Consider the following 23,565-nt stretch of genomic DNA (forward strand, 5'->3'; position numbering starts at 1 on the left):
AGGGCGAAGGGATGTGGTGGGGCTTAGATCAATGGTTATGGTATGATCTGTTTAGGGCTGAAAGAGGACAAACTACAGGTAAAGGCTTCCGTAGGAGAAAGAGGACATACTACAGGTAAAGGCTTCCATAGGAGAAAGAGGACATACTACAGGTAAAGGCTTCCGTAGGAGAAAGAGGACATACTACAGGTAAAGGCTTTCGTTTAAGGTTAACGTAGGAGGAAAAGGCCAGGGTTCCGGCAAGAAAACATACTAGAAATAGTAAAGGGCAAAGATTGTTACATTTCTCGATCAAAATTTTAGTTTTTTCACATCGAAATGTATAAAAGTCAGAAATTGTTGTACCTCACAGTATTACATTCTTCATTTTCCATTTTATCATTTGAAATATATTGTTTTTATTCGTGCAATCCTTTATTTTCAGAACCCTACTTTTCATGATATTATTTTTTCCAGATCAACAAGCATAACTTTAAAAAATGCATGATGCTTATTAATGTGGGCTTCGGGGACCATGTCCTGCGGGAGGCGCAGCTAAGGTAGGAGAAGTGGAGCTTTATAAAAGCATGGAACCGTAAAAGATCTCCCGGTGTATGCATGAGCCCTCTCTGCCTCTCTCGGCTCATGTTTGCTCTATCTCCACTCCTGCTCCATCATTTTATCCTGGAAGAAAAGTTACGGTCCTGTCGTGTCTCTGCTTCTGCTCTGGCTGCTTTCTCTTGTCTCTGAAGCCAGATGTTGCCCCGCTCTCTGCACCTCTGTCCCAGCTCACCACATCTCTTACCTCAGTGATAACACTTTGCAGCGTTTATGATTCTCCTCTTTCAAGTGCGACTTGTGTTTTATCAAAGGTAAGGAGACCTTTTTCAAAGGAAACATAGAAATGGAAAGTTTTCCGGTTCTTGACCCATTTTCTTCTCATCATGAAGCCACAGACGGATTTGTCTCTGTTATTTTCCTGACTGCGTCACACCGCTTAAACACATACACAATATTTAACAAAAGTATTAAGAAAATAACAAGTAAAAACTCCCACTGCTCCCTGTGGCTTGTCAAGAGCACGACAGGTGCTGGGGGAAGAAAGCGAGGGCGGCATAATTTTTTTTAACTTATTTATTTTAGTGTATTGTACTTAATTTAATATTTTACATCCTGTAGCTGGCTTCCATCCTATCACTCAGTCAGGCCTTTATCTCTCCCTAGCAGGACACATTTATTGTTCGACATATGACGCTCACAAAATAGTGATATCTACCAGCAAAGCTCTGTTTGCCCAGAGCTCCTGGTGTATGTGACGTGATCTTGGCGCAATTCACAGCCCTGCACATAAAGGCTTTGCTTTCTGGGGTTCAGGGCCGTAGAGAGCCTCGTTCACGTGCAGCACTGTCCAGACAATGGTTCCTGCCTTTTTTAGGATGGCGTGTGGCACGCAGAGGGCACGCAGAGGGCACACAGTGGGCACGCAGAGGGCAGGCGGAGGGCACACAGAGGGCACACAGCACTGCAGGGGGAGCAGTGGATCTGCCGAGGCGCTGTTGCAATAAAGTGCATGGACGGATGGAGAGTGGAGAGTGGCTCAGTTTAATAAGCTGAATAGTTTCCAGGGCACTCTTCAGCTAATTAAAGTCAGCACATAAAAGTGCACAATTCTCATAAATGAAGAGTCACTCACTTCCTAAGGAGCATGCGCGAAAGTCGACCCAGTGACAGTTCATAGAGTACATTGTCTCTTTAACACTACAGTCACAGCTGCCTTGGGGTGTTTTGATATAGCCTGGGGTGTATCTTCCAGTGGTGCAGCTGGTGCAGTGCACCGGGCCCAGACGTGGGTGGACGCCCAACTACAACACCCCACCGAGCCCTGAAAGTTTTTGTGGTTTTGTGGGTATGGGTATTTAGACTCTGTGAAACCCGACATTGTTGCTGACCGAGACCTGGCTTACGCTGAGTCCTCTCCAGATATTCTTGCGGCTATCCCCCCTGGCTATTATATCCTGCAAGCGGATCGAGCCTCTGGTAGGCCAGGTGGAGGGGTAGCAGCCATTAATAAATCCGCCATCAGATTTTCTACTTTAACTACGGTCTGTATCCCTCTGGTCGATTACCTTGTGCTAAGATTGGAATCTTCAGTCACACCCCTCATCTGTGTGTTAGCATACCGCCACCCTCAATCTATGCCTAACTTCTCGACGCTGTTTGGCGATATGCTTTCTCAATTAATTATTAATAATTCCAATATCCTAATTGTAGGAGATTTTAACTACTGGCCTTTTGATGAGAAGGAGAGTGCTTGCTTCATTATGTTCTCGGATCTTTTATCCGGCATGAACTGTTGCCAACATATAAATGCACTGACCCACATTAAAGGTCACATTTTGGACCAGGTTTGGACGTCCAATGTGGAGATTTCTGTTCCCCTTATCTACCCCTGCCTATGGTCAGATCATTTTATAATTTCCTTTTCCCTCATAGCCACTTCCCATTCTAGTAGAGCTTTGGAGAGTAATTTTCGAGCCCGGAACTGGAATAGGGCTGATCTTGGTAAATTTGTCAATCAACTTAAAACTTCTCCTCCCTCCGCAGCTAATTTTATTGACTCCAAAGCCTCAGCTCCAACGCATTGGCTTGAATCAGCCAGTAATGCTGTTGCCCCGCTTAAACACATCAAGCTTAAGCGTCCCCATGACGCACAAAAAAGGTTTACCGTGGATCTCAAAGCCTTAAAGCTCGAGCTCAGGCAGGCTGAGCACCGTTGGCGGCGAGGCTATGCCGCGGACACAAAGTTGCAGTAAATGTCTCTGCTTAAAGAATATAAAACAGCGATTCTATCTGCTAAGACCTTTCTCACAAACAATTGTCAATTCTGTAACTAAAACTAAAGACATCTTCTCCATTGTGGAGGAGCTGTCACATCCAGATAGGGTCACCATTAAACCTCTCCCCTCCCAAGCGATCAGCGACTCCCTTAATCAGTTTTTTGTGGACAAGATTGTCCACATTAAAAATAGCATTTTTCTTGCTGGCTTGCCTTCCTCCTCTTGGCCTGATCTCTCCTTGTTATCCCCTAACCCGCAGCAACTAACCCAGATCCCCCCAATCTTGGAGGAGGAATTTTTAGTTCTTTTAAGTAAGATCACTTCTGGGTCCCCCACTGATTGTTGTCCTCCCTTGATTCTTCGCGAGGCCTTTACAGCCTGCCCACTTCCCCCCTTGGGACTCCTGAACATGTCCTTGTCCTCTGGCCTGGTCCCCAGTTCTTTTAATGTTGCTGAGGTCGTGCCCATTTAAAAAAAAAACACGGCGGACCCTACGGTCATGAGTAACTTTCACCCCATCTCCCTTCTTCCCTACCTCAGTAAAGTTCTTGAGTCTCATGTCACCAACACTCTGAGCTCATTCATTGAACACTCCCAATATCTTGACTCCCAACAGGCCAGTTTTAGACCCGCCCACTCCACTGAGTGAGTTATACTTTCAGTTATGGAGGAACTGTGGAGAGGGGCGGACTCTAACATCAGCCAGGTTCTGGTGCTCCTGGAGCTGTCGGCCGCCTTTGACACGGTCGACCATGATATTTTGATCGACCGTGTTGGGGAGGCTGGCAATTGGGGCACCGCTCTGGACTGGGTTCGTGCCTTTCTGGCCAACCGCCACCAGGCAGTCCTGCTCTCTCAGTTTACCACTGACAGGGTCGGTCTAACATGTGGCGTCCCGCAGGGTTCCTCCTTATCCCCTCTTCTTTTTAATTTATACCTGACCCCCCTTATCCGGTCCTTACGAGGCAATCATGTCACCGCGTTTAATTACGCGGATGACATCTAGTTGATTTTTAACATTGATGGCTCGGCGGAGTCCATTTTTAATTTTCAGTCTACCCTCTGTCACATCAGTGACTGGATGGGGGTCAACCACCTCAAGCTTAACCCCGACAAGACAGAACTGGTTCTTGTCGCGGGAGCTGCCAACCCATGGAAACCTACTTTTTGGCCTGCGAGTTTAGGTCTTCCCCCTAGTCCAGTCGACTCAGCAAAAAGTCTGGGAGTTATCATCAGTAATGATCTCACGATGAAGCCCCAGAGCAATGCTGTTGACTCATCTAGCTTCTTCCAGCTGTGAAAAGATCGGAAGATTGCCTGTTTTTTGACCAATGAAGCCCTTTTCCTAGTCCTGTTAGCCTTAGTCATCTCGAGGATTGACTATGCCAATTCCCTTTATGCAGGTATCCCGGCCTATTTATGGAAGAGGCTGCAGCTCGTTCAGAACCAGGCTGCATGCCTCATTCATCATCAACCTAGGCACCAACATGTTAGTCCTTTGTTAAAGTCCCTGCACTGGCTCCCCATGCCTGAGCGGTAAAATTTAATAGGTTGTACTATTTTTAAGTCCCTCGCCGGTGCGAGTCCATCTTTTATTTCTTCACTACTACACCCTTATGTTCCTTCTCGTAATCTTCGATCCTTCCACCTGGCCTAACTTAAGGTCCCGGGGCCTTATTTATGAAGGCCTTGCGCCGCCGGTGCGTCATTTTTTCCCATTTTAAAAGTGACGCACCGGTGGCGCAAGGCCTTCATAAATAAGGCCCCCGGTTTTTAAATGTAAGAAACATGGAGGATTGAGATTTTCATTTCTTGCTCCTTCCTTTTGATATTCACTCCCTTTAAGCATTAGATCTGCCTTTCCCTATGCACGTTTTAGGTCCCTTCTCAAAACTCATTTGTTCTGTAATTACATTACATTACATGGGTGATGAGGAGGTGTCGGAGAAGGACTACTCTTGTTGTAAATCTTGCTGATGTCTCTGAAGCCAGGGCAATAACACTGGAGCCAGTCACTCTTAATGCTTAGAGCAACCACATAATGTTGAATTGTTGCACCCAAGGACACCTTATGGAGCACAGATTAACAGTGGCAGACTGAACTTTTAGGGGGACAGACTGGGCAGAGTATAAATAAAGCTCTGGTCTTGACTTTAACATCTAACTTTGTATGTTCTGAGTGTGATTTGATGAGCAGACACTTGACGTGAGAATGATCCATCAGGAAAACCAATGGGGGTCACAGCAGCACATGTAGGCTGAGAGCCACTTCACCACAACTGGTGAAACTGCATCTTTCCATCATAAGTGAATTCAGTTTCCATTTGTAACTCCCACTCTAGATCAAAGACATTGAAATGTAGTACCCTGCTCTCATTGCTTCAAAGAGTGGAAAACTCCATACAGCTTACTACTCAACTTCACATGGTTCCCTCTGGCTTGGATAGATGGAAATACATCTGTCCTTGAATACAATGAAACATGGAACATTCCAGTACCCCTATTTGGCTACTATTATTTACTTGTAACAGTCACAGTGAGTACATACATCTTTATCTATTGAGGTATTGCTTTGGGGGTTGTGAGCTGTAACGTTGTTGCTTTCCCTGCAATTTCCTCGTTCCTGTTGGGGGCACGGCTCTGGGCACGCTTCTTTTCTCAGCCCCACATCGCTGTACCCGGTCTCCCCCTGCCGCCGCAGCCTTTTCCAGCAGAGCGAGGCCGCAGTGGGGGGGGGGGGGGACCGAGCAGGACCACAACTACCGGGTGCCTTTGCGGCCGGAAACCGCCAATGTTGATTCCACGCCAGGAGGTGCTTAAATCTGCGCGACACCCCCAGTGGTGTGAGGTTTTTACCTGTAATGTTGCTGCTTTCCCTGCAATTTCCTCGTTCCTGTTGGGGGCACTGCTCTGGGCATGCTTCTTTTCTAAGCCCCACATTGCTGTACCCGGTCTCCCCCTTCCGCTGCAGCCTTTTCCAGCAGAGCGTGGCCGCAGTGGGGGGGGGGGACTGAGCAGGACCACAACTACCGGGTGCCTTTGTGTCCGGAAGCCGCCAATGTTGATTCCGCACCAGGAGGCGTTTAAATCTGCGTGACACCCCCGCGTCGCGGGAGCATCCCGGGAGAAGCCTGGGACAAGGGCGGGACTGTCTGTGGCCGTCCGTGGGCCACGGGAGGTCGGGCTGGGCCACCCCCTTTACATCGGCATTTCAAGACATTTAAAGTAAGACTTCACCTCATTAATAGTGACTTTAATGACTCGACTTGCAACAGCCTGAACCTCGTAAATGTATTGACAATGTAATCCCCTGTGATCCTGGTACTACTTATGCACTTGATCCTTAGTCCTGTAAGCATACCCTATAGAAAGAGGAATTTACGACCTAGGAAAGGCAGGAGATCACTGGTGGGTGGGACCATCAGAGGGACATTAGATAACTATATAACCAGGGCCGCCTCAGTACTGGAACACGAGATTGCAATTACTAAGTGTCGTTTGTCCTCAGAACTTCTTTATAAACGCTCGTCCTTGGGACTCATCCAGTTAGCGATCACTCCTCCGAAACAAGGTTTGGAAAAAGATTCATATATTGAGACTAGTATCCCCCTACAGTCACAAGACCTAACAGTATCACCAGAGATTTGAAGGGAGTTTTATACTAATGATTCAAACATAGAACCTCCATTAGTAATTATCTCTGAGGTGCCTATAATATCAACACCCCCTAAGCCCATCTCCAAGAATAAAACACAAAACAAACTACAGGGGCAAGGGCAAGCACAAAAGAGAAAGTGCGGGGGGATAGCCAAATGGGTAGGCGTGCTAAAACACCTAAAATACTCTTAAGCCCCTTAAAGGGCCTAAGAAAAGTAGCAAGGAAGTACTTGCCCGATCACCTACCATCACATTCCTACTCCACCCAAGGTCTAATGGAAAATATTGAACACCTAGTCAAATCTCTACTATTACCACTTGTGGAGACAGTTAAAAGGATGGGCGAACAACTGGGGTCCATAGAGGAAGCGACTGCTTCCAATACTGTATTAATAAAGGAATTGGTAGCCAACAAACAGAACCTGACCACATGCGGGCAAACAACTGGGCTGAAAACAACTACTAATGCAACAAAAAGCATGGTTTATGTGCCTTCATCCCATGAGAATATATTGCCCCCCCCGAAAACAGATGTAATGTAAAAATTATTTGTAGAGCGCTCGGACACACACGGTTTCATGGCGCTATAGATATCGGCCCTTCGACAACCAGGGAAGAAAAACCTACGGGACAAGCCAATAAAATAGATAACAACCAAGGGAATACTAGCAGGGCGTCCAAAATGACAATAACTTAAAAGCAACCCCACAACAAATAGATGTGCCGCCGGAGGCAGCACCATACGTGGTAGTGCTTGCCGGGGTCCCCGAGTTGGTAGGCGGGAAAATAGAAGGATACCCAGAACTTAAAAACAAAGTAGTTCATTGGCTGAGAAATAACAGGCCATTACCCCCCAATATAAATGGTAAAATCTTGCATGTGAGAAGATTAGGCTGGATGGGGCATAGGCCAAAAGACATACTGGGGGATGTTATCATCATCAACTTCAGGGATTGTAGGGTAATCGCCCACATCCGGGACTGGTACCTTGAGAGAGGCGGAGGAGGAATATCGACACATAATCTAAGTTATTTCTACCCCCAATCTTTACTGACTAAACCATCAAGATCTTGGTACCCATATGAGAGAAATGTAACAGGCCCCAGTTTTAACATTCCCACCTTTAATCAATTTGCCATGCTCTCTGGACTGGGAGGGGTAGATTGACTCACGAAAAAGACGCTTAAAGACCCCTATGCACTTAAGCACAACAATACACTTGTGGCCCCTAGGGGAGTATATGATAATAACGTGATTAGATCGACGGATTATAGCAAACCTTTAGTTGCAATAAAATTAACCAAACAAGTTAGCTTAAAGAGATGGTGCCGGGGCAGGGAAGAACATAGATGCCATATAGAAAAGGCTCCATCACTTAACTTTAACATGGCAGGCACTGCAGGAGTCCACGATGAACTCATGGTAAATACAAAACCTAGGGAGACCAGAAAGAGGGAACAATATCACAAACGGGCCAGTCCGACCCAGATTAAATTGTACAATCCACAGAGAAAGGGCCTCGTAACCATCTTGCACATAAATACGGCCACTAAAACCTTACCTATAACCATGGAGCCCATCAATTTGACCATACTGCAGCCATTCGAAACACCTTTACCTGAGGTTCCAACATACTATAAGGAGCATCCATCACATATGAGCCCCATGCAAGCACCGGGCACCTTAGAGGGATCAAGAGCAGAGATGGATAATACTTCCTCCATCACAGAGGCACAACCCATTTACAACATCTTGTGCTGGAATGTGGCAGGCTTATCTGAAAAAATAATAATCCTCCATTGCTAGAAACTATAAACAAACATAGTATTATATGTATACAAGAAACGTGGACTACCAATGAGATACAACTTCTGGGTTATAAAACTCTTCACTCCCCAGCCACACCCAGCCCGCACTGCAGAAATAAGGGGGGGGCTATGCACATATGTCTCGTCTAATGTAGGATCTACAGATGTAAAGTTTATTTCTAAAGAGTTTTACCAAATCATTGTCACCCCCTGAGGAGCTTTCAAAAACATGACATTGGTAAACTTTTATAATAATATTCGACTCCTTTAATTGAAACTGCCATAAACAACCTCAGGCTAAACCTATTAAAAATAGAGGAGCAGATGGATGGAGACATGGCTCTGTTATGGGTAGGGGACTTCAATTGTCCTCTATGTTCTTGGGGCGAGGCTGGTATTTGTGGCCTGGGAGACAACAAGGAAGATGCTCCCACCCACTTTCACCACTCCAAACTAGGGGACCTTCTGAACACCCTGACTTTCCATTTCACTCTGTCATATGTCAACAAATTATGCTCACCAATTAAACCTTTTTGACCCACTTTTAACGGGCGAGGTTGCAATTCAATCATTGACTTTATGCTCCTATCGTTACGATACTCAGGGTTAATATGCAATTGGGACACATTAGACATCGCCCTCAGCGACCAGTACCCCATTACTGCCACCATAAAATCTAATGACACTGTAGTAAACCCAACGAATAATACCTTATACAATCTGCCATTAAAGTTAGCCAGCACTAATGGATACTGCATTAAATGGGATAAAGTGGTGCCTGTGGAGTTTTTACAAACCCTAGTAAAAAATACCCATGAGGATTTTCAAGCATGCCTGTCCAACAAGGGGGAGCATCAGACAGTTATTGACTCGTTCACTTAAATCTTACTAGAGATAAAAAGACTCTTAACGAGGGTGCCTCGACACGCTCCAAAAAATAGTCAAGGATGGTTTGATGAGAGCTGTACTAAGGCACTTGCCACATTAAAGACAGCCCTACACATCGTTCCAAGATCCCAGAAAAACATCCAGATAGCCAGGAATTTTTATCGTGCCACTTTAAGTAGCAGGAAAAGGCAATTAAAAAAGGATGCATGGTTAGCACTCCAGGAAGAATCCGAGAGGCGGGACAACACAGCCTTCTGGAAGGCTGTAAACGCACCCTTCCTGCAAAGCAAGCAGGTGGCATAAATAGATCTAGCAATTCCGGGTGAAACCTGGGTCACACACTTCAAAAGTCTATACGATAAAGCTGAGCCTGTTGACTCTAGATATACACAGAGAAACGATGCTGGTGTACATTTGAATGCGAGGATGTATTGAGGGCACTTAAAGAAAGTCCACAAGGGAAGGCACCCGTCCCGGATTGTGTCCCCATAGACGTATACAAATCTGAGACTGACCTTTGGGCTCCCCTGCTTACTAATGTGCTCAACTCCTTATACAAGTCTGGATTCATTTCAACCTGGCCAGAGGCCATCGTCGTACCGATTTTTAAAAAATGGGACAGGAATGACCCCACCTGTTATCGCCCGATCTCGTTACTAGATGCCCTAATGAAGGTTGCAGAGAGGATTCTTTTAAATAGAATCCAGGACTGGACAGAAGAGCACAATGTTATTTCAAATTTACAATATGGCTTTAGAGCAGGCAAAGGCACTATTGAACAAGGCCTAAGCCTGGCACTTATAATAGCTAAGTACACTCAGGCTAAAAAAGGAAACCTATTTGTGACCTTTGTGGATTTAAGTTCTGCATTCGATTGCGTAGACCACGAGATGCTTTGGGCGATACTGACTGAGATTGGCTTAGATAAACAAATCCTCCTGTTTATAAAAGAACTCTACAGGGGGGCAGGAGCTCGAGTCAGACATGGCAGGAGAGGCGAGTGCTCCGATAAGTTTCAGATCCGCAGAGGAGTAAGACAGGGGTGCATTTTAGCTCCCCTTCTCTTTACCATATATACTAACGCGGTTGACCAACATCTTACTGAAGCATACCATGACTATCCCACAATAAATGGGACTCCAATACCCATACTTTTATATGCGGAGGATGCCGCTATAATGTCCCAGACAAGGATAGGACAGCAAAGGGCAGTAGGGAAATTCAATGAGTTCATGAAAAATAGAGGCCTACATGTAAATGTCTCCATTCTTCCAAGTGTGTAGATAATAGAATGAGACATATATCTTCCATAGTTTCATTGTAGGAACTCTTCGGTCACATTCTTAGGTCAATGATATAGCTAAACTGTCTTCCATTGCTTCAAACATCACAAAAAGCCCTACAGCTTACTGCCCCCCTCCACATGATACTGTCTGGCGAGGGAAATTCAAATGTCGTTCAACATAATGGAAATGTGGAAAAATACAGTACAGTCATGTATTGAGTCATTACTAATTGCCTGTAACAGGTAAAAGGAACATACAGCCCATTTTACATACACCTCGTGGCAATATAGTTCCTGAAACAGGCAGTCAACATATTTCCTTAAATGTTGGAGATGAGTGTGCGTGTTCCTTGAGTACCATAAATGGTGGGTATTGATGAGAGTTGACATTTATGATTGAGTTGAGCCACAATGAGTCACATTACTTTGTCAACAAGACATCGAGTAGGACGGGGGCACAGAGCTTCCTTTTTCAACAGATCCTGAGATCATCAGAAGCAACGAGCAGAGCGGTCACAGGACTGTGGCAGAAGACCAACTGCAAGATGTCAATTTAGAATTGATTTCAAAGTGGTCTGAAATCTATTGATTGACAGCTTTCTCAATGAGTTTAGAGAACGGGAGTGAGATAAAACTACGATAATTAGGAGGTTCTGTAGAGTCTGCAGTATGCTTTTTTAAAAGAGGTAACACCTGTTTCCAAAACTCAGGACTGATGACAGGAGAAAAGAGGCATTGCAAAGAGTCATCAACAGAAGAAGCTTGTTTCCGGTCCAGGGAAGGCATGGCTTGGCAGTTCGGGCTGGACTGTTCCCATGAGGCACAGGGTCAGACTGATTTGCATATGGCCATGTCTGAACTGGGGTGGTGGGGAGTGCTAAAAAACGATAGATTTAGGCCCAGATCTCTGTACTGGGGTGAATGTATGACATTGTTCTGCATTCTGTCCATCAACTGTTGGTTTTTGCATTTGTCACCCGAGTGGGATGGGTATGCTCAGACGTGAGTCCCATGCTCTCCACACCACTGGATTCAAGCAAGCCGGGCTGAAGACAGCTGGAATGCCAGGAACCGGTCCTCGGAAGATTGTTTCCGGTCCAGGGAAGGCATGGCTTGGCAGATCGGGCTCGACTGTTCCCATGAGGCACAGGGTCAGACTGATTTGCTTATGGCCATGTCTGAACTGGGGTGGTGTGGAGTGCTAAAAAACAATGGATTTCGGCCCAGATCTCTGTACTGGGGTGAATGTATGACATTGTTCTGCATTCTGTGCATCAACTGTGGTTTTTGCAGGTGTAAGTTCAGCAAAACTGCCCTGTTTTTGCGTTCTTCTTGGCACTCTTTTTTCATATCCAAAAACATATGCAGGAGTCTGTTTCTGAAAAAAGCAAACACAAAGAATTGACCTAAACATGGAGAAGTTACTTTTTGAATTGTTGTCCCCGCCCACGTCTGCCAGATCGCCCCATATATCGTTGCCAGTAGCTGAGTGCAGAACAAACGTTCCACCATCATTCAGAGGTCAGGAACCTGCCAGTGTGGTAAGTAGGAGTACCCCCACTTTAGGGCAGAGCTCTTGCTCCAACAAACCGTAGTCAGGCTTTGTGTTTTATTGAACAGTCTTAGAACACAGCTCAGTAGATCTGAGAGACATTAGTTTTTGAGTTGTAGATAGCTCTAACTATTTGCATACAGAATGGTATTAAAGGAAGTGTTAGAGACTGTAGAGTATTTTATTATTGAAGAGAGATGAAACGAGGCACTGCATACGTTACTGATTGTTCTCATTCTTTGAGGGAAACATTTCTACTTACTCTAGCAATCAGTACTTAAATGTCACAATTAACCGTTAGTGTAAATACAACATTTTCTGGTTGACCTCTGGATTAAAAATGCTACCTGCTGTACCCTGTTTTAAGAATGGCAATCTCAGTAAATCAGGTATGAGAAGAAAAAACATTACACTTAAAATTAAAGGAGACCAATCGATAACATACATGTTATAATAGTAATTCTGTGCTCACAATGTTTCATTTGTTAATGCCAAGTAATACTCAATCAAATCAATTAACTTCACCTTATTTTATCCACAGATTATCTTTCATTTCTAGCATTGCTGCATTTCTGGATCAATGAATATAGAAAATCTGAGCTCAACTGAATATTTTTTAATTGTTGGATTTTCGGATATTCCGCAGTTGCAAATTCCACTTTTTGTTGCATTTTTAATAGTTTATCTGTTAACTTTAGCAGGAAATCTTCTTATCCTGACAACAATTTACTTAAACGCACATCTGCACACACCTATGTACTTCTTCCTGACACATTTGTCCTTTCTTGATATCTGTTACGTTTCAGTCCTTTTTCCAAAGCTTCTGGCCAACTTCTTTCTGGAGGGAATGCTGGTGTCTTTTACTGAATGTCTTCTACAGCTTTTTTTTTTCCTAGACATGGTAGCAGTTGAGTTCCTTCTCCTCACAGTCATGGCTTATGATCGGTATGTCGCTATCTGCAATCCCCTGCATTACATGACCATCATGAACAAGGCTGTGTGCATGTGGTTGGCTGCTGGAAGCTGGGGAATTGGGCTTCTAAATGCAGCTCCACATATTGCACTTGTGTCCAAGCTCTCGTTCTGTGATTCCCACATCATTAATCACTTTTTCTGTGATTTGACAGCCCTGTTGAAGATTTCTTGCAGTGACACTTTCTTCAATGAGATATACATTTACATCAGTGGAGTTGTTATAGCAATGATGTCATTTATTTTAATCATCATATCTTATAGCAAAGTTGCTGCTTCAATTATGAAAATCAAATCCAAGAGTGGGAAGGACAAGGCCTTCTCCACGTGTGCCTCCCACCTCACTGTGGTTGTTTTATTCTACGCATCTCTCTGTTCAACTTACATCCGGCCAATATCCACATATTCAACTAAGGACAACAAGATAATGTCTATGTCATATGTAGCTGTTAATCCACTGTGTAACCCAATTATATACTGTTTGAAAAATACAGAGTTTAAAAAGGCTCTAAGGAAATCGAAGAAAGCAACGTAATGTATGATACTGCAAGAAGGCTGCATAATGTTGAAGCTGCTGAACCAATTTAGAAAAAAGTCAATTTCCAAACTACTATTGTACTACAATTACATTCACTGATGTATTGATCCGAAACTTCTTGTGATGTCTTTCCAAAGTTCAATCTAGGTGCTAGTGTTTTAGAAGAATGCTATTTAAAAAAAATATTTCCAAAGAAAAAACGATTTAATTATAGTACTTTTCCGAAAGAGGAATACTTTCAGAAATGTTAATAAAAGCAGCATATTTACATTAAAACCTGAATACATAGATTTGAGTGTCTCAGCAAATTAACATTTTACAAAGTAAGGGGCATATCATCAAGGGCCTTATCTCCGCTTTTTTTGCTTTAAAAGCCAGAAAATCGGAGCTAATGATTTCTCCCTAATAACAAGAGGGTGCTAACATGCATAATCGCATGTTAGCACACTTTTTTCCTACGCCTCCCTTTGCTTCTCTAATGCGATGCAAAGTGGACGTTCTGTCCCAAAATAACTGGAGAAATGTCGCTAACCGACATTTCTCCTATTATCAATGGACACGCTAACAAGCATAGCGATAAGAAAAGTAGCGCTAATCGCTGTTATCGCTACTTTCCTTATGCCTGATTTTAGTTTGAATTAGCCATGATATCCAATGGAAGGTGGCTATCAACGTAGCGCTAAAAGTTCTGCGATTATCGCTGGAAACCGAGCGATAATTGCACAGCGATAAAAACAAGCGATTGCCAGTGATGATTATCCTAGCACTAGTGCGTTTAGCGATAATTATCGCCGGTTGTTGATAATATGCCCCTAAGTTTTGAAATACAAATTTGTTTTAGGGCATTTAAATGTATTTTGTATGTTTAACTTTAAGTACATAGGAACATGTGAATATATGAACATAAGGTAATTTATTTGTGTGTAAAATTTACATTTTTAAGGGGTTTAGGGGATCAGGGCATTCCTTCTCTACCACCTTCTCTTGGCTGAATATAATGCCCAAGATGGCTGCTAACACTTCTTGGTTGGAAGTGTTGGCTGCCAATCAGATCTGAAAAGACACTCAAAAGACACACAAGACAGAACAAATGAAAACATTCACCCCAGTCAAGATATAAATATTTGGCTCATCATGCTACCCCAGTTTAGACACATACATATGCAAATCAGTCTTGACCATGTTCTTCATGGGAACAATCAAGACCAGACTGCCAAGCATGGCCCTCCCTGGTTGAGAAACAAACATCCTAAGACCGATTTCGGGCTTTCACCCCTCATCAGCCTGGCTTCAATACAGTGGCACAGTGAGCACGGGACCCAAGTCAGGCATGCAAAAAAAAAATGGATTAACCCAGATCTGTGAATGGGGGTAAATGTTTGATTTGTGCAGTATTCCATCTGTCTTCTGTTCTTTTTGCATTCGTCGCCCAAGAGGGAGGGGTATGCCCAGACGTGGGTCCCCTGCTCACTACGTTACCAGAATCAAGCTAGCCTGACTGATGAGGGGAGAAACCCCAAAACTGATCCCAGGATGCTTGTTTCTGGTCCAGTGAGGACCTGTTCTGGTATTTCAGGCTTGAATGTTCCCATGGGAACAGGGTCAAGACTGATTTGCGTATGGCTGGGTTTAAACTGGAATGGCATGGCGTGCGTAAAAATAATGGATTTAACCCAGATCTGTGACTGGGGGTGAAAGATTGATTGGTTCAGAATTCGGTCCATCATCTGTTCTTTTTGCACCAATCAGATCTCAGCATCAGATCGGGAGGGTTCGCTTCCCAATATATACAAATTGGAATTTCTTGTAATAACTCTTAAACTACTGAACAGATTTACATCAATCAGGGAATTGTTAAGCATGCTACTCACCCATAAGGGTCTCAAGGCGCTGGGGGGGGGGGGGCAACTCCGGTCAGTCAAAGAGCCAGGCCTTGAGGGTCTTCCTGAATATGTGCAGAATGGGTGTGTGTCTAATGTTAATGGGGAGCTTATTCCATGTCTTTGCTGAAACTGTTCTGGCTCTGCAGATGCACAGGATTTTGGCAAGGGCAAGGTTGGCAGTCCAGAGGTTTCTCTTGGGTACATGGAAAGCGATTCTTTCATTGAGATATTGGAGACCCATTTTGAGGAGGCATTGGTAGGCATGGGTGAGCATCTTGAAGGTTACTCTTTTCTCAATGGTGAGCCAGTGGAGGTCTAGCTGGTGTGAGGTGACGTGTTCATGTCGAGGGATGACCAGGACGAGTGTGGCTGCGGTGTTCTGTACAGTCTTGAGATTGCCGGGCAGCAGTTTGTTGATCCCGGCGCAGAGAGTGTTTCCGCAGTCCAGTCTGATGGTAGTGAGAGCATGGGTGCCTGTCTTTCTTTATTAGGGGGAGATCCATTTCTAGGTCTTGTGAAGGATGCAGAGAGTGTTGAAGTAGGTGGAGGTGATGGCGCTGATCTGTCGGGTCATGTAGAAGGGTGAGTCAAGTATGAAGCCGAGGTTCTGGGCATGGTCCGTTGGGGTGGGAGGGCTGCTGAGGGCGATGAGCCACCAGGTGCTGTCCCTTGAAGAGGGGGGGGGTCTAAGGATGAGGACTTCTGTCTTCTCCGAGTTGAGCTTCAGGCAGCTGCTGCTCATCCACATTGTGACATCCTTTATCCCTTCCTGGAAGCTGAGTCTGGTGGCAAGGGGGACCTTGGTGAGGGAGAGGATGAGCTTGGTGTCGTCGGTATAGGATACTCTGCTGAGTCCATTCTGTCTGAATATGACGACATTGTTGATGAATAAATTGAAAATCATGGGGCTGAGAGAAAGGGTGGAAGTATGATTATTTGCGGTTTGCCAATTAGGAAGGAGCAGATCCAGTCGAGGGTTGTCCCCTGTATGCCAGCTTCATGGAGTCTGAAAGTATGAGTGCTGTAGTAGATGGTCTTGAAGGCTGCAGATAAGTAAAGCAGGATCAAGGCTACGGTGTGTCCCTGGTTGAGGAGCGTGCGGATGTCATATGTAGCAGTGAGTAGGGCAGCCTTGGTGCTGCGGTTGCTGCAGAATCCGGATTGGGAGGGATCAAGTATGGAGTTCTCTACTATAACCTTCATTAGTTGGACATTGATGATTGTTTCAGTGACTTTGGATGTTAAGGGGAGGAGAGAAATGGGTCAGTAGTTGACTTCTACACTCTTCCAGTCATCCAGGAAAGTGCCAACTTCGAGGGAGGTGTTAATGGTGCGTCATAGCTCCGGTGCGATGGTGGCAGCAGCTCTGTGGACGATGTGTGGAGGTCAGGGGTCCGTGGGGGCTCCTGAGTGAATGCCTTTCATTGTTGATACGGTGTTTTCGGTGGAGACTGTGGTCCAAGATGAGATGGTAGTCTGACTTTCTTTTCTCGGGGGTGGAGTGGGTCTGGTGTCCTACGGGTAAGTAGTGCGCTCTATAAATGTCTTTGATTGATTGAAAGTTGTCATAGAGGGATCTTAATTTCAGGTGTATTTGGAGCCGAGTTTGTTGCAGAGGTTCTGGGAGGGTGTGACATCCGTGGCTTCATTGGGCAGCTTGGTGAAATTCTGGATGATGAAGAAGAGTTCTTTGGCATTGCTGGTGTTGGCATGGATTTTGTTACTGATGAAGGTCCTCTTTGTGGATCTGATGAGTTGGTGGCATTCTGTCATGGCTTTCTTATAAGTGGAGTGGTCTGTTTCTCCAGTTCTTCACAAGGGGTCTAGCTTCTTGGAGGTCAATGGTGAACCAGGAGGCCTTCCTGGGTCGCTATTTGTCGGGGTTCTGGAGGGGGCTAGCTCGTCTGCAAAGCTGGTTATCCATATGTAAAGTTATTTGGATGCGGAGTTGGCGCCTTGGTGGTGGGGGGGGCTTCCCGATAGAGGTTGGAGTTGATGTGGTCCTTGGTGATCTTGTTCCAGTTACTGCATGGTGGGTGGGGTGCCAGTTTGGGTGCAGTGTGTTTTTTGACGTGGAAGGGAATGCAGTGGTGGTCTGTCCAGATGGGTTGAGTGGTGTGGCTGAAGTTGATGTTGTTGCCTCAAACCAAATCAAATCAAGAAAGCCTCTTCTCTTAACCAGTACTATGTATCTGGTAAATGTGGTGCAATTATGCTCAGCTTTTCGACCTCTAGCTGTGTCTAATGTCCCAATGGGACTTAACATTGGGGAAAACATGTTACGGGATCCTCCCCGTTTCTTTGCCCTCACTTGACTGATCACCCCTAAACTTTCAAAACAGCAGCTGAAGTCAGCATCACACTAGGTATGAAAAAGTTGCTAGGATTCGTCAAACAGGTCTAAACTTATTTATAAAACAAACATGCTTCTTCTGGATAGTCCTAAGTATAACTACCTACTTGTGACTGCCAGAAGGTAATATATATATATATATATATTCAATGAAAAAACCATAGGTTATAGGCCATATATAGTTAGGAATTAGCATTTACAAAACCTTATTTTACTCGCATAAAACCATTGAAATTCCGTATATAGTTAGCTAACTATAAGCGCTAACTATATATCGCGCACCCGCAATCCACTGCTGATGATGTCACATATTACATCATTCATGACATGGTCAGTGACATCACTGATGACATCACTGATCACAACATCCAATGATTGTATGTGTCTGTAAAGTTTAAATATGTTTCACATATTGAAGAATGAGTGGATGTATAAGTGTCTGGATGAAGAATTTAGTAGGTGCATGACTGACTGTATGAGTGAGTGATTAAATGTGTCTCACTGAGTACATGGGTTAGTGACTAAACTGTCTTAATTCGTGCATCAGTATGTTTGATGTTGTGTAAGCTGCTGCATGTGTTGATCAGTAGCTATAAGAGTGGCCATATGGGTTATTGATTGGTTGCCCAAATATTTGAATGGGAGGCTGAGTGTGTGTGTGGGTGGCTGGGAGGTGCGTGACTCTGTGCATAGATGTGTAAGCAGTTGATTCACTAGGAGTATGAGTTCAAGAGTGCATGTGGAAACAGCTATATGGGCGGTTGACTGTGCATGGGTGTGTTGGTGAGTGAATGGATTTCTCATTGCTACATGTGCAAGTAAGTACGTATGTAAAACACAATACATGTGAGAGTTGAGATATATAAATAACTGAACATAAGAGCCAGTGAATGTGTGAGTGGCTGTATCGATCACTGTGAGCTTGTATCAGGGATTATATAAGAGAGTAAATATGTGTTATTATATGTTTGAATAAGTAAGATGTGTATAACTGTATAGTTGAGGAAATGGAGGTGTGATTGATTCTTTGCATGACTGACTAGGTGTGTAAGTAACTCCATGGATGAGTGACAGTCTGTGAGTGTCTGTTTATACTGAGTGTATGTAAGGTTATATTAGAGTCTGAAGAGGTTCATTGTATTATCACATGAGTGATGTGATCAGTGATGACAAATGAGATGTCATCAGTGATGTCATTTGAGTTGTCATCAGTGATGTCATTTGAGATGTCATCATTGATATCATTTGAGTTGTCATCAGTGATGTCATTTGAGATGTCATCAGTGATGTCATCAGTGATGTCACTGACCATGTCATGAATGATGTAATATGTGACATCATCAGCAGTGGATTGCGGGTGCGCGATATATAGTTAGCGCTTATAGTTAGCTAACTATATATGGAATTTCAATGGTTTTATGCGAGTAAAATAAGGTTTTGTAAATGCTAATTCCTAACTATATATGGCCTATAACCTATGGTTTTTTCATTGAATTTTCAAGGTTTTGTAAATGCAAATTCCTAACTATATATCCACTATAACCTATGGTTTTTTCTGTGAATTTCATTGGTTTTTTAATAGCAAATATGAAAAGCTTTAAAATGTCAAGTACGTGATAGATAAAAACATTTTCGTATTTATGCACGCTGATGTGCTTTGAACGCTGCCCCCCCCTCCCCTCCGTTGTAATCCGTCGTACCTCCTTGTCTCTCCATTTGATTGATTGTTGTCCAAGCATTTACTGTTTTAGAATTGGTTCTCTTTGGATCATTCTCTATTTACAAACAAGCACAAAGTCGCAATACTCTGTTTAGTCTTTGCAGATAGTGAAAAATCGTGTAAAAAAAATAAAAGTAATCGAGCAAAATCAGTAGGCCACTAATTGGATCTCTTTTTGACCTCGCTAAAATAGAAATATTAGGAACAACCCTTCTTGAGAAATACGAAAATAGTGACATGAACTGAGCTCCACACCATGAGGGCTGCAAGACAGCTCGGCTCCATCACCCATCCCGCACAAAATAATGACAAACCCTATGCAAATATTAAAAATATAGACAACACACCAGCAAAGAAACAGGGTAAAACATTTTATTAAAAAACTATTTACATAACGTTGGTTTATAAGATGATGTCAGTAGTGGACCGATGTGTGAATAGATCGAAAACAGCACAAGGCTCCAAGATCCGGATAGCAAGCTCCTGGATGTTGGGTGCCATAGTTTAGAGTTCTGAATTTCAGCCTTTTTCAATGCCTGTGCTTTGTTGAATCAAAATGGCGGCTTGACACAAAGCTGACTCAAGCGTTGCTACTGATGCTATGCAGACCAAAACTGGTTTTCAGTTTGTACATTTTTCTAGATTTTTCAATCCAAGTTTGGTTGACTTTGTAGAACGATGGCTTCAGATTTTCAACATACGGTGTGGTGGCGCTGACTGGGAGGGGGCGCTTCGCTCCTGCCCCCTCCCCAAGTAAGATTTTCATACGTGAAAGTACGTTAATGGTTTTGGTCCCTGAGATGCTTCGATGTCACTACCATTCTCAAATAGCATAAGTTCTAGATGTTGGGTGCCATAGTTAAGAGTTCTGAGCAGCGCTTGTAACACTGTCTGAAGCTTATTTCCACCTACTGCAGCTTCACTATTCTCAAAGTAAGTGAGTGTCGTTTGTGGACCTGACTGCATTAGAAAACAATGTGATATGTTACCTTCCTAAACAGCTTGACGGAGGCCCCTGAGGGACGCTGTGATGGCCATGGACTCGGAGAAGACGCTTGGCTCCGACACCCTCCCCAAGTCTTATAGCACTGGTGTAGCCTGAGATCGCCCCCGACATAGGCGGCCGGCTCCCGGCGGTACTTTTTGCCTTTTGATGACTCTTCAATTCTGGACCTTGTCCCACAATCCGTTTGACCTGAAGACAAGCTGTAGTGGGGCGCCCCTTTATCGTTTTAGTTGCCATTCCGCCCGCTTTTGCTACACTGTGCCTCTTCCGCCATTCAGCTGTTTTCCGCCCGCTCTTGCGACTACAGCGTCTCGCTCACCATGTAGTTGAGATGCGCCCGCTCTTGCGGTGCAGCGATAGGCGGCTGCCACAGGACTCTCAAAATGGCGGCCGGCTCTTCGGTTTTGGGCCTGGTCCACTAAAATGGCCCTGGGACACCTTGGAACTCGGACGCTTGTCTGCTAGGGCTTGGGTCCCATTCTCGAAAAGCGTCCCCTCAGCCGTGAAGATTCTACAAAAGTCTTGGGGGCCTCCGACTCCCGCAGGCTTCTGGTGGGGAGCGGCTGCCATGATTGCTCGTGGAATGGCCACGACGGAGCTACGAGATGGTAGTGGTCTCATGCTGACGCCAGCTTTAGTGTGAAACATCCAGAAACACTGTAGACTACCAATTCGATCAGTTCCGGTAGCGCCCCAACATGACCCGGAAGAGAAGAACTTGCCCTCCCCTCTTTGACTGATGGTTCTTGTTGCCTGTCCCCTCTGTTGTCATTTAACAGAACTTTTTGGACTGCTGAAAGGGGTTGTGTTCTGAACGCTGGTTGGTGGAGACATTTAGACTATATTCTTGACCTACGTTGTCGCGTAATGCGTTTTATGACACGCCGCGTTAGCGCATCCGGAAGTGATCCGAGGCGCGGCGCGCAGCGCGTAACGTAAGCATAACAGGTCATGTGACTTGTTAATAAAACTTTTCATTGGTTCATTTTACTTTTGTTAATTTAATGATGAAAAGCTTGGTCTTATGACCTAAAAATTACGCTTTTTATTATTTTCGAACAATATTTTTTTTTCAAACATATGTTATAATATTCCAGGCTAATGTACTTTCCCGGAAAATTTACAACTGTCTTGCAAGTAAAATATATTCCTTTTTCGAGAAAAAGGGCGTTTCTTCCTTCCATGACGGAGCCGTTGAGTAAAAGAGATTCGGCCTGCTGTCTTAGTCGCCGATACGCCTGATTATCAGATTCTTATCGATCACTTTATGTTGCAGACATGAAAAACACAACTGCCCTTGACCATTTATCTTTACTGCGTTCCTACATATTATACCTTTTATCCGTCATGTAATTGGACTGCTTTATTTCACTTGCCTTTTACTGATTCCAAAACAGTCACTAAAAGTAAAAACTTTACAAATGAAAATACTACTACCGTGTTTTGTTTTAAAAACCTTTATTGTGAAAATGTCAGTATACAAATACGGGCCTATAACCACGTGGGCCGGCCACGGAGCAAACTCAAATCGTATATGATGAGGAGACATTTACACTGTAGAAGAACGTAACGAGCGGGCCATTAGGTGACAAGAACAAAGGTGTCTAACAGTTGCGGAATCGGTGGACGTACATTTTGTAATTAAAATACGACAGGGCCACTTACAATAACATTTTCTAGATATACATTTGCGGGCAAAGAGTTACGAGTCCCATTTATACCGGCGCCATTTTGGGCGAGGCCGGGCAGGTCCAAGATATAGTCAAAATGTCTCCACCAACCATCGGCCAGACCAGAACCCCTTTCGGCCCTTTATGTTACAAGATGGTGTCTTCTATTCAGAAAATATTGGTGGCAGCATTTTGAAAGGAAACAGAAACAGCCGTTCTCCTAGTGAGTTTCACATTGTTACATTTAGGAAGAATGTTGAAGAGTAGTATGTGGAAAATCTGAAGCCATTTTTCTACAAACTCTCAATCAGACTTAGATGGAAAAAAAACCTGAAGAATGTACAAACTGAAAACCAATTTTTGTCTGTATAGCACCAACAGTAACGCTTGAGTCAGCTTTGTGTCAAGCCGCCATTTTCATTCAATCAATAGCGTCCCCCTGCACACATTCAGGGACCTGGTCGTGTCTTTAGATGAAACGCATTGTAGGAAAAGAAGCAGAAAGGAAAAGGAAAAAATTTCCGCCGGACCTAGTGAAGCTGCAGCAGGTGCAAATAAGCTTCAGACAGTCTTACAAGCACTGCTCAGAACTCTCAACTGAGGCACTCAACATCCAGGACTTGCCATTCGGATCTTAGCGCCTTGTATTTTTGTTTTGTTCTTGATGGAGGGGAAACAACAAAAAACAGGCATTGAAAACGGCTCAACTGGAGCAAAAAAAAAATTACTTCTTGGGTGCATTAGGTCATTTATGATTTTCGAATGCCGTATTCATCAGGTTGATGCTCATGTTGCCATAGGACAGCATAGCACCACAGTGTATACAAGTTAACTTCATATGTTCAGATGAGGCAGGTGGCATATTTAGCATTCACCTTCTTTGATCCAGGAGGGATGGAGAAAAACTGCCAGATGAAACTTGAAACTTGGCCATCCAGATCTCGGCGCGTTCGACTCACTGTACCGCAACAGTGACCGCAATTCAGCTGGACACGCCGTCTTTCGGCGCAGCATTGTAGGATGGCCACACCAGTGCGGCAATTTGCTGGACACCACCTCGGTGCCATCCAGATCTCGGCGCGTTCATTCATTCAATAGCGTCCCCCTGCACACATTCAGGGACCTGGTCGTGTCTTCAGAAGAAACGCATTGTAGGAAAAGAAGCACAAAGGAAAAGGCAACAAGTTCCGCCGGACCTAGTGAAGCTGCAGCAGGTGCAAATAAGCTTCAGACAGTTCTACAAGCACTTCTCAGAAATCTCAACTGAGGCACTCAACATCCAGGACTTGCCATTCGGATCTTGGCGCCTTGTGCTGGTTCCGACCTATTCACACATCGGTCCGCTACTGACATCACCTCATAAGCCAACGGGGCACCCCACGCCGACTTCCGGCGCAGCATTGTAGGATGGCCACAC

General features: G+C 44.3%; 1 protein-coding gene across 1 annotated transcript; it reads left to right on the forward strand.

The window, feature by feature from the left end:
* Positions 1–12,586: 12,586 nt before the first annotated feature.
* Positions 12,587–13,513, forward strand: LOC147663320 (olfactory receptor 1G1-like). The gene has a single exon (XM_086950530.1). It carries the CDS (start codon positions 12,587–12,589, stop codon positions 13,511–13,513), a length of 927 nt encoding a protein of 308 aa, XP_086806656.1.
* The last annotated feature ends 10,052 nt before the right edge of the window (positions 13,514–23,565 follow it).

This window comes from Lissotriton vulgaris, unplaced genomic scaffold (assembly GCF_964263255.1).
Source record: "Lissotriton vulgaris unplaced genomic scaffold, aLisVul1.2 SCAFFOLD_2231, whole genome shotgun sequence".
Lineage (NCBI taxonomy): Eukaryota > Metazoa > Chordata > Amphibia > Caudata > Salamandridae > Lissotriton > Lissotriton vulgaris.